The 12,233-nt window shown below is 43.1% G+C and overlaps 1 protein-coding gene across 1 annotated transcript; it reads right to left on the bottom strand.

Annotated features, from left to right (window-relative positions):
• Positions 1-5,556: 5,556 nt before the first annotated feature.
• On the bottom strand, positions 5,557-6,566 carry LOC107131467 (vomeronasal type-1 receptor 1-like). Its single transcript, XM_015458475.3, has one exon. It carries the CDS (start codon positions 6,532-6,534, stop codon positions 5,608-5,610), a length of 927 nt encoding a protein of 308 aa, XP_015313961.3. The 5' UTR covers positions 6,535-6,566; the 3' UTR covers positions 5,557-5,607.
• Positions 6,567-12,233: the final 5,667 nt, after the last annotated feature.

The raw sequence follows: 12,233 nt of genomic DNA, 5'->3' as shown, positions 1-12,233 counted from the left end.
TCCATTTGATGAAGCCCATAAATTAGGTTTTTCCTCAATTATATACCTCAGCTAAATAGGATGGATTTCTTTTTAACAGCAAGGCCCTCAAACATGCTCTTAAGAACTGGACTTTTCTGTTTTTTAACAGTATCTCAGATTGAACTTAGAGCTTTCCACTTACCTTTTTTTTTTTCAAGTCAGTTCTTGCAAGATACTTTTATATCTTTTTTTCTTTTCTTTTCAGGAGATATTTTTGAAGGGTATAAAGGAAATGTAAAGGGGTCTGGTTGATGGCTGAAAGGGAGTGAGAATTTTAAAAAGTCACCAGAACAGACTGAAGAGCTCTGAGGACTGGAATTTAATTCTACTGGCATGGGGAGTGCCACAATCATATATAACATTGAAAAGCATGAACTTGGGACTATGTGGACAGTGAGTGGAGAGGCAGAGATACCTGGGAAGATGCTGCGACCATGAGGCAAGAGGTAGCTGTGGTCTTTACCAGAGTAATGGCAGAGACATGGGGATAAAGGATGGACTAAATCTGGGGGATGTAATATACAGCAGAATGACTATAGTTAATAATACTGTTTTGCATATTTGAAAATTGTGAAGAAAGTACATTTTTAAATCCTCCTCACAAGAAAAACATTGTAATTGTATATGGTGATGGATATTAACTAGGCTTATATAGTGATCATTTCATAATGCATACAAATATTGAATGATTATGTTGTATACTTGAAACTAGCACATGTTATATATCAGGTATACCTCCGTATAAAAAAATGGACTAGGAATGGCTTCAGAAAGTGGAAAGGACAGGACATGGAGACTGGATGGGAGGATGAAGAGTCAAAGTGGGGGCCCAGATTTCCAGGCTAGGGGGATGGAGGCATCAACCCTAAGATGGCAGGCATAAGAAATATAGCTGGGGCAAGGGTGAGAAGTATATGTTAGTTTTTTGAATAAATTGTTTAATTATAGAATATATTATTATTGTACAAATGTCAACACAAAAGAATTAAAATTCCTCTATTCTCCCTCTCCCCCCCAAAATGGGCAAAGGACCTGAACAGACATTTTTCCAAAGAAGACATACAAAGAGTTAAAAGGTGCATGGACAGGAGTTCAATATCTCTAGTCGTCAGATCAAAATTACAATGAGATAACATCTCTCACCTGTTAGTCTGTCTGTTCTCCAAAATCCAAAAGGCAACACACTGGCAAGGAGGTTGAGAGAAAAAAATACTTTACACACTGTTGGGAATGTAAACTGGTACATCCTCGTGGAAAACGTTATGGCAGTTCCTCAGAAGTTAAAACCAGAACTCCCATACCAGCCAGCAGTCACACTTCTAGGATAGATCAAAGGAAAAGAAACCACGATCAGGAAAAGATACCTGCACTCCGTGTTCACTGGTACAGTGTTACGACAGCCAAGACGTGGAAACACCCCAAGGGTCTACTGATAGAAGAATAGATAAGGAAGCTGTGGTGCGTTATACAGTGGAGTATTTTTTCATTCAAGTGTTGTTGCTTTACAATGTTACATTACATTCTCCTGTACAGCAAAGTGAATCAGCTATACATATATACTTACCCACTCCTTATTAGATTTCCCTCCCATTTAGGTCACCACAGAGCACTGAGTAGAGTTCTCTGTGCTACACTGTAGCTTCTCATTGTCATTTTATACATAGGGGTTGGCGAAGGAAATGGCAACCCACTACAGTATTTTTGCCTGGGAAATCCCGTGGATGGAGGAACATGGCGGGCTGCAGTCCATGGGGTCGCAAAGAGTCAGACACGACTGAGTGACTGCACGGTAACAGCAGCTGCTCAAGTTAAAAAGGCTGAGGACGTTTTGCCATTCAGTTAGAGAGGGGAAGACATGAGCCACACTGACATACATAACACAAATGCAGAATCTCAATGGAATACCATGACAGAAATGCCTGAGCCAACTGCAGCGCATGAAGGAACATGTGAAGGTTGTTACAGGGCAGCCTTTCTCTCTGTGTTTCTGTTTGTGTGTGTATGTGTCTGTCACTGGATCTTATTTCAGGACTTTCAGGTTCTAACCGAAACTCTGCACATCAATTTATCTCACCTTACTCACATCCAGCACTAACCAATTAGGTTCGAGGAGGTCACTAGAACCTTTTATACAAGATTGAGAAGCCTGGGGCTCTGCTCATACAGGGCTTGGCACAGATTACACAATGACCCCCTCCCTCTTCCCCTCATTGTCAGGGACCCCAGGACACAGAGATTTTCAGTGAACTCACAGCTCTGGTCCCCCTCAGGTACACACCAAAGCACATTCCCACCTTCCACTTGCCAGCCAGGGCATGGACAGGGCATCTGAGGATAAGGCAGGGGAGCACCTATCCTGCCCAAGGCGCTGACAACACAGCTCTGAGCTCCTCTTCTGCTAAGAGCCAGCTCTCCTGTTTCCTGCCCTGAGACTGAACACAAGGGAGCACTCACCTGCCTGCACTTGGCTCCACACTCTGTGCAGGGAAGTGTCAGTCAGGATGGGCCCCAGTTATAGGGGCAGGGTCCCTGGGCCCACACTCCCCACAGAGGAGCCATTATCATGTCATCTGGAGCGGAGGTGACACTGTCTGCATGGAGAGTCTGGGGCGTCTCCAGTGAGGGGCAGATCTTACCCCCAGTGCTCATCACCCTCACCCACGCCTGGGGACTACTGACAACTCCTGGCAATTACTGAGAAAGTCCACATGGGCAGCTGAGCAGAGGGCAGGGAGAGTTTTCTGAGTTCCCTGTGAGAGAACCCAAGTTTACAGTGAAAGTCATAGCTGGGGGAGGGACACTCACAGAGCACCTGGCCTCCCTTCACTGTGTCTCCCATTGGGCATTTTCCCTCATGGTCTCACTTTTCCAAACTCTTCCAAAGTGTATTCTCACTGATCATCAGCATGGGATCTGGATGCTGGGCTTTCTCCTGAGTTTAAGTTTCACAACACTTTCTATATATGATCTTGGTTTGTTTAATCTGGAAAATAATCTCTTTGAAGCTGGTGTTCCCCTCCTCACAGCCCTCAGGTCTCCCTCGTGTCCACATGACTCTATAAGCAGATTATAATCTGTTCTTAGTCACCCATGGATCCCACTCCTAGAGATTCTCACTGGACCACCAGCCTGTCTCTAGGTTCTGAGCCATTTGAGTTGGATAGGAGATAAAATAGACTGTCAAGAGACAAAGAACACTACATAATGAACAGGGGACAAGTGATCAGTTGAAGAAAAAGATATAATAATTTTAAATATATATGCACCAACATTTATTGTTGTTCAGTTGCTATGTAGTGTTTGACTCTTTGCGACCCTATGAACTACAGCACATCAAGGCTTCCTTGTCCTTTGATATCTCCCAGAGTTTGCTCAAGTTCAAGTTCCATTGAGTTGGTGATGTCATCCAACCGTCTCATCCTCTGTTGTCCCCTTCTCCTCCTGCCCTCAATCTTTTGCAGCATCAGGGTCTTTTCCATTGAGTTGGCTCTTCCCATCAGGAGGACAAAGTATTGTACCTTCAGCTTCAGCATCAGTCCTTCTGATGAATATTAAGGGTTCATTTCCTTTAGGATGGACTGGTTTGCACTCTCGGCTGTCACAGGGACTCTCAAGAGTCTTCTTCAGCACCAGAATTCAAGCATCGATTCTTCACAGGAGCACCTCAAAATATAAGTCAAATATTGATAGACATAAAAGGAGAAATCAACAGAAGCACAATCATAGGAGGGGATTTCAACTTTCCACTTACATCAGTAAATAGATCACCCAGGCAGAAAATGAAGGAAGCACAGACTGAAAATAACACATTAGACCTTAGAGTCTGTAGTTGGTAGATATTGAGCATCCATACAAAAGCAGCAGATTACACAATGTCTTCAATGGCATGTAGGTTGTTCTACAGGAGGTTCACAGGCTGGGTCATAAAGCAAGCCTCAGTAAAGTTAAGGAAATGGAAATGATCTCAAAAGTCTTTTCCAATTGCAATGCTATGAGACAAGAATCAAATACAAGGAAAAACCTGAAGAAAAAAAAAAAAAAAACACGTGGAGACGAAACAACATGCTAGTGAAAACCCAGTGGTTTGCTGAAGAAATCAAGGAGGAAATTAAAAATCCTAGAGACAAATGAAAATGAAAGCATCATGACTCAAAACCTGTGGGAAGCAGCAAAAACAGTTCTAAAAGGGAAGTTTATACAGATACTAGCCACAAAACTAGGGGAAAAAAACCTCAGCTAAACAACCTAATATTACACCTAAAGCAACTTGAGAAAGAAGAACAGCAAAACCCAAAGTTAAAAAGAAGAAATCATAAAGATCACAGCAGAAATAAATAAAATGGAGAGAAAAATAAGTGATAGAGGAGATCAGTGAAACTGCAAGCTGCTTCCTTGGAAAGATAAACAAAATGGATTACCTTTTAGCCAGACTCGTTATGAATAAAAGGGAGAGATCTCAATCAATAAAATCCAAAAAGAGAAATGAGAAAGTACAACCAACACCCCAGAAGTACACAAAATCTTAAGAGACCACTTGGGTCTATAAAATGGAAAACATGGAAGAAATGGACAAATCCTTAGAAAGGTACAACTTTCCAAGGCTGAACCAGGAAGAAATCGAAAATATGAACTGATCAAATACCACAACGTCCAAAGAAAAGGCAAAATAAAACACAGGAATAGTAAGATAAGACAAACAGAAAAGAAACCCCAAGTTGCTGTTTGCAAGGATGAAATGAAATATTCAAGGGACAAACATGGAGAGGAAATCCTCTAGGCTGTCCTTCCAATTATTGTTCCGCCTAAACAATAAAATTTAATGACGGTCGACTATATAAAGAAAATCCAGGTTTAAAGCAGAAGGTAATATAGAAACGACCTTCTTCACTTTTCAGATTTCTTATCTTCACTAGGAATAACATCTCCTTGCACCATGGATTAATATTTAATGAGACCAATAACTGAATTATGGGCTAATATATGCCAGGTATTACCCACAACTAATGGCGATAAAGTTTGTGGAAACTCTTGAAATGATCCACAAGAAAGGAGTATTCTTTCAGAAAGCTGCCATGGTCAAGGGTGAATGGTTTCCTCAATAATGACCTGTGTCTTTTCTGAGCAGATACTTTCATGAATTGACTTTCAGATCCCCCAAGTTAGCACCTGCATTAAATTAACCTTCTTTGTTCATTGGATTTTACACACAAATGTCAACAGGCATCTACAGCTTGTTACAAAATAAATAAGTCATGGGAATGGGATGTCTAGCATGGTGACTACAGTTGATCATACAGAATGGCATTGTTGGAAAATGCTGAAGGATTCAAACTTTAAGTTCTCATCACAAGAAAGCATTTGTACCATGTATAGGGAGGGATGCATAGATGGTAAAGGAGAATTGTGGTGACGATTTTGCAACAAATACAAGTATCCATATGATGTAATATTACTTATTTATTATGACTAATGTTACTTATTCAATATGACTCAATTAAAAAACTTGGTACTGATTAGTTACAGGATAATTTCTGTTATAATTCAAGCTGTCTGCTAAATACAATAAATTTAAAGTGAGAACTTTAGTCATACCTGCTGACAACTCAAAGAGCAGATCCTAGTAGTTCTAGGATCCCTGAGGAGCAGCAGGAAGGGAGAAACGGTGGGAAAACAGGAAAGCAAGACATCAGAGGTCTGTATCAACCATTGTCGAAAATCAAAAAAGGCATTGATATAAAAAGCAAGAATAGAAGTTGCCACATAGAAGGTGACAAAGGTGACCACCAGCATCAGGGTGGTGTGGGCGGCTCTGGTCTCCGGCGGGCGTCTGTGGTGCCCAGTGGGGGTGTGGATATACTGCACCCTCTGGCGGTGTCTGTGCAGGAGAAGCACCATGGAGCCACAAGACCAGATCATGAGACCAATAAACGCAGCATCCGAGGTGGACCACAGGACAACAATCTCTGCACTGGGACTTGAGGATGAGCAGAACCAATCGCCCTGTGCATCAGTATAATTGTGTCTTTTCGGTGATGCAGTGATTTTCACAGGGACATAAATGTACATTAAAACACTGAATATCCAACAGGTGCAGCAGAAAGAACGTGTGAGCCTGGGGGCTCTTCCCCTGAGCAGTGACCTCCCTTCTCTCCCAGGGGTGAGAATGAAGGACTGATAGGTGCTCAGGACACAGGTGGAGCACAGGGCGGTGCTGTGAGCCACTTTCTGTAAATAGTACACACATTTACACCCAAGAGGAGACAGGGGCTTCCTTGAAGTGAAAGCTGCCATTGTGTGGGGGATCCCCGAGGAGAGAAGAACCAAAAGGTTGGCCACAGCTATGTGGGTGAGAATCGTGTCTGTGGGTCTCCTCTTGTGTCCAAACAAGATAGGAGAGATGTGGTAGAAAAAAAGAAGGACATTGGCCAGAGACCCAACTCCCATCTGTAAAAGATACATGGTTTTCAGAGCTGCCTGGCTTGCAGTCACACGGACGTCTTTCTCAAAAGACATGGAGTGGCTGTCAGAGTGGCCTGGAGCAGAGGAGAGGCTGTGCGGCGATGACATCAACAGTCTTCTTACAGAACCAACTAGGAAAGGGGGTCTCACCCGTCAACTCTCTTGAGAAAAAAAGATGCTGTCATACTCCAGAGAAATTGTTTCACCTGGAGACCATACATTTGACATTAGTCATACCTTTCACCATCACAAACTTTTATTACTCCTATTGACTCATGTATTCCTGTTCTCCAGACGTGTGTGAGCAAGGTCCATGAAGATAGGGACCATGTCTGTCTCGCTCAACAACATTGTTGAGCCATAATAATTTTTAAAATATATAACAAGTATATGAATAAGTGACAGGAGATAAAGACAAACTCTACCCCTTTAGAAAGATGACCCCTTTTGCAAGATGACCCCTCCATGGTCATCTTGCATATTACAAGAATGTATCGGGTGATGCCACCAACATGGCAACACAGGAGGCTCCTTCCTCCCACGGACACAGCAAAAACACTTACACATGGATCAATTCCTTTGAGAGAAATGCAGAATGACTTGTACACATCGGATGACTTAGAAATCACCCCACGTCAAAATGGGTGGGAAATTCTGGGACACCTGCCACCATGAACCCCACCCCCAGCACAGAGCCTCCAAACCACAATGAAACCCCCAATGCCTTGCTTCTCTATCAAGGATCTGAACCTCATACCAGCACCCTAACTTTTTTTTATTAATTTATCTTAATTGAAGGCTAATTACTTTACAATATTGTGGTGGTTTTTTGTATGCACTGACATGAATCAGCCCAGGGGTACACGTGGTCCCATCCTGAACCCCCCTCCCCTCAGGGCTGTCCCAGTGCACCGGCTTTGAGTGCCCTGTTTCATGCATCGAACTTGGACTGGTCATGTCTTTCACATATGCTAATATCCATATTTCAATGCTATTCTCTCAAATCATCCCACCCTCGCCTTCTCCCACAGAGTCCAAAAGTCTGTTCTTTACATCTGTGTCTCTTTTGCTTTCTTGCATACAGGGTTGTTGTTACCATCTTTCTAAATTCCATATATATGTGTTAGTATACCGTATTGGTGTTTTTCTTTCTGACTTACTTCACTCTGTACAACAGGCTCCAGTTTCATCCACCTCATTAGAACTGATTCAAATGCGTTATTTTTAATAGCTGAGTAATATTGCATTCTGTGTATGTACCACAGCTTTCTTACCCATTCATCTGCCGATGGACATCTAGGTTGCTTCCATGTCCTACCTATTGTAAACAGTGCTGCAGTGAACTTCAAGGTACACGTGTCTCTTTCCCTTCTTGTTTCCTCAGTGTGTATACCCAGCAGTGGCATTGTTGGGTTTTATGGCAGTTCTATTTCCAGTTTTTTAAGGAATCACCACACTGTTCTCCATAGTGGCTGTACTAGTTTGCATTCCCACCAACAGTGTAAGAGGGTTCCCTTTTCTCCACACCCTCTCCAGCATTTATTGTTTGTAGACTTTTTGATAGCAGCCATTGACCGGCATGAGATGGTACCTCATTGTGGTTTTGATTTGCATTTCTCTGATAATGAGCAATGTTGAGCATTTTAACTTTAAGGCTGGCATCAGAGGAAGAGGCCCTCTGATCACTTAGTTCTGGTAGCCAATGCGGATGGGCATTGCTGAGACTCCACAGGACCAAGAAAACAAAAGAGCAGTGGTGAAATGGACCTACTGGCCCTCCCCATGGCCTCATCCCAGGCTCAGTGCAGCAGGAATGGGCTGGGACACCCAGCACCTTATCTGAGCTGGATGGAACGCACTAGCCACTGCTGCCTGGAGCTCTGGCTTCTAACCCTGCATCCAGCGGCTGACTGGGATGCTCTTGGGGACTGAAGGAGCAAGTGGACACTGTTTCCACAGTCTCCCTCTGGCTTGATCCAAACATAAAACCAAACCTCCAGCATCTGCCTGGAAAGGGCCTATCCACACATCTTAGGCCCCAACCTTTGTGGCTGACCCCCAAAGTGTGGACCCTCCAATCACCTCGCCCCAACAATCAAGGGTACTCAGCCTACTGGAGTCCCACAGGACTATGTAATACAAAAAAATCAGTTTTCACTGGTCACACATAGATCTAAAGAGCAGGGATGGAAAAGACAGTTCAAGGAAATGGAAAAGAATGTAGGAGTAACTGTAGTCGTCTCAGACAAAATAGACTGTAAGCCAAAACATGTAACAAGAGACAAAGGAAGCCATTCCATAACCACAAACATATCAATTCATCAAGGAAATAGAACACTGTAAATGTCTGTAAGCCCAAACTGGGAGCACTTCAATATATTAAGCACCTGTTAACAGAAATCAAGGGGAAACAGACAATCATACAACAGTGATATGGACATCAATTCCATACTCTCAGCAGTAGAACAATCGTATAGAAAGTCCATAAAGAATCACTGGATTTAAACTACACATGAGACCAGATGTACTTAACCATCCAACAGCAGCAGAAAATAGTCTTCTCAAGTGTACGTGGACCATTCTCCGTGCGAGTCGTAACATATTTGAGAAGACTGAGCTCATTTCAGGCATCTTTTCCAACCACACTGATATGAAACTTCAAAACAATTGTTAGATGGAAATAGGATAAATCACTAACATGTGGAGATTAAACTTCATGGATGAAATGAAAAATCAAAAAGGAAAAAGTTTTCAGAGAAATCAAAGTGCAAATACAAGATAACAAAACTTGTGGAGAGCAGTTTAAGAGCTGAACTGATAGTGATGAATGTCTATATGAACAAGGAAGAAAGGTCTCAAATAAACAGAATAGCCTTATGCCTCAAGGAAGTATAAAAAAACCATGAATTCAGCCCAAAGGAAAGAAAATGTGAGGTTCACAGCAGAAATATTGGCATAATTGAGAGGCGTTGTGAATTTGGTTCCAGACCACAGCAATAAAGTCAATGTCACGAAAAAGTGGATTGTACACATTTTTGGCTTCCCAGTGCACATAAAGCTTATATTTGAGATTGCAGTCACCATCTTGGTGCATGGACAAGCCTCCTATATAAGTTCTCACTCAACCTCAGAGCACCTAAATGATAAAGCAAACACTACCAGCCCAAAAGTGAGAAACACGGTCACCGTGGGCACTGCAATACCTCCACTTTCATCAGACAGAAAATGAAAACCTGAAAATGTTGGACCAAGCTACACATTAGAAGAGTTGAAACTTATAACCTGACCCATCTACCTATGAGCAGCAAAATACACATTCTTCTCAAGAGCACAGAACATTCACCAGATCAGAGCATGTGTTCAAACCCAAACAGGTCTTTTAAAAAAAGCCTTTATTGAATTTCTTATAATATTGCTTCTTTTTTTTATGACTTTTTTTTGGGGGGGGGCGCTGAGAGGCATGGGGAATCGTAACTCCTCGATTGGGGGTCAAACCTGCATCCCCTGCATTGGAAGGTGAAGTCTTTTTTTTTTTTAATTTTATTTTATTTTTAAACTTTACAATATTGTATTAGTTTTGCCAAATATCGAAATGAATCTGCCACAGGTATACCTGTGTTCCCCATCCTGAACCCTCTAGTGGACCATCAGGGAAGTCCCCCAGACAAGTCTTTAACAGATTTAAGACTGAAATCACATAAAGTATCTTTTCCAAACACAGTGATATGAAACAAGTCGCCAATAACAGCAGGAGAGCTGGAACATTCACAGATAGGTGGAGATGAACAACCACTCCAGAGCAAACTGTGGTCAAAGAAAAATCCAAAGACATTTTTGGACAACCATGAATGGAAGCACACAAACAAATTTCTGGGATTCAGCACAAGCTTCTCTAAGAGAGATGTGTTCACAACAAATGCCTAGATTAAGGAAAAGGAGATTCTAATAATCAAGCTAACTTTTTACCACAAGGAACCAAACAAGACAAAACCCAAACTAAGGCAAAAGTTAGCAACTACAAGGAAATAAGAAAAAACGGAGTGGAAATAAAAGAAATAAGGGCCAGAAAAGCAATACACCCATGGCTGATTCATGTCAATGTATGGCAAAAACCACCACAATATTGTAAAGCAATTAGCCTTCAATTAAAATAAATACATTATTTAAAAAAGATTAAAGAGAAAAACAATAGAAAAGACCAAGGAAACCACGAGCTGGCGTTTGGAAAGATGAACATTCACCTTGTCACTGAGCACCAGCAGCAACGTGAGGAGGAAACAGTGACTTCAGGCACCTAAGGTGTTTCTAACCCCATGGCTGCTCTCGCTCCTTTTCCCACCAGAGTGGCGGCATTCCTTCCCCTCAAAGCAGGAAAAGTGTTCTGGCCTCACCTCCCAACTCCTAGTCGCCTGTCTTCCTGGAGCCCCTCTTCCCGCCGCCCCAGTGAATTAACTCCAGGCTCAGCCTCCTGGCTCCACTAGCTCAGAATCACCTCAGGAGCCTCTGCACCCACAGGTGCGTGGGGACTCGACTGGGAAGGTCACTCTCTCCATGTAACAGGACCAGCTGGAAGCAACCTTTCTTAGAAAAAAAGCAGAGAATGCTGAAGCCCTATTTTTCAGCCCCTTTTCTGATGACAGAGCTCTGCTTTCACAAAACATATTTTAAAGGCAGTTGTGTCTCTCTTTTGCTCCTGAGCACTCCTTGCTACACTGGTTTCCTTGTACTGTCTTGGTTTTCTTTCCTTTTTTTACTTCTGTGAATAAAAATGCTTACAATACAGTGGAAGCACCAGGAGTTAATTCTGTTGTGTTGACAGAGGAGTGTGTAACTCATCACAGGTGAGCCCTGAAGTCAGAGCTGGTGTGTAGCCCTGTGGTGAGGGAGAGTCGAGAATGAGCTGCTTAGAGGCATCATCATGAGCTGTGGGCAACGGGACTAAAGAAGCCTGATTAAGGTCCCGGGTGAAGATGATCTGAGAAAGGGGGCAGGGGGACTCCTTCCCCTGCAAGCATAGATCTGTGAGGTCTGCTACAATGACCAGAGTCTTTATTAACAACAGGGAGGAGCTCAGTGACTAGATCATCCAAGACTTGGCACACATTCCAGAGACCCCATCCCTCCTCTCATCTTTAGAGACTCCAGGGCACAGGGATCTGCAGTGGACAACTCGGCTGTGCTCCCAGCCTGAGACACTCCTGGGCTCACAGCCATGCTCCACCCGGCAGAACATGGATGTGGATGCTCAAGTGAGGCCGTGTTGCCCCTGTCCTGCCCAGTGTGAGTTAAGTCTTAAGTCCCTCTCCTGCTGGAGGCAACATCTCTCCCAGTCTTTGCCCTGAGATTGAACAGAAGGAAGCACTCACCTGGCTGGCCTTTGCTTCAGAGCGCTGTGCAGGGACGTGTCACTCAGGATGAGCGTGGAGCACCTGAGGTCACGGTTATAGGGACGGTGTTTGTAGCCTTGGTCTCTCCACAGAGATTCCATTATCATGTCACCTGCTGTGAGGGTGACTGACTGCATGGGGAGTCTGGAGCATTTCCAGCAAGGAGCAAATGTTATCCCCAGTGTAAATCATCCTTCTTCTTGGGTGATTAAGGACAACTTTTGGCGATCAGTGAAAAGACCAGATGGGAAGCCAAATATCTGGCAGAAAACTTTTCTGTATTCCTTGTGGGAAAAGGGAATTCAGAATCAAAGTTGTCATTGGGTATTATAGGGACACTTTAAGGTGCATCAATAACTTTTTTAA

Source organism: Bos taurus, chromosome 18, assembly GCF_002263795.3.
Source record: "Bos taurus isolate L1 Dominette 01449 registration number 42190680 breed Hereford chromosome 18, ARS-UCD2.0, whole genome shotgun sequence".
Lineage (NCBI taxonomy): Eukaryota > Metazoa > Chordata > Mammalia > Artiodactyla > Bovidae > Bos > Bos taurus.
The sequence above is the reverse complement of the archived record's forward strand: the minus strand, read 5'-3'. Positions and strand labels throughout refer to the sequence as shown.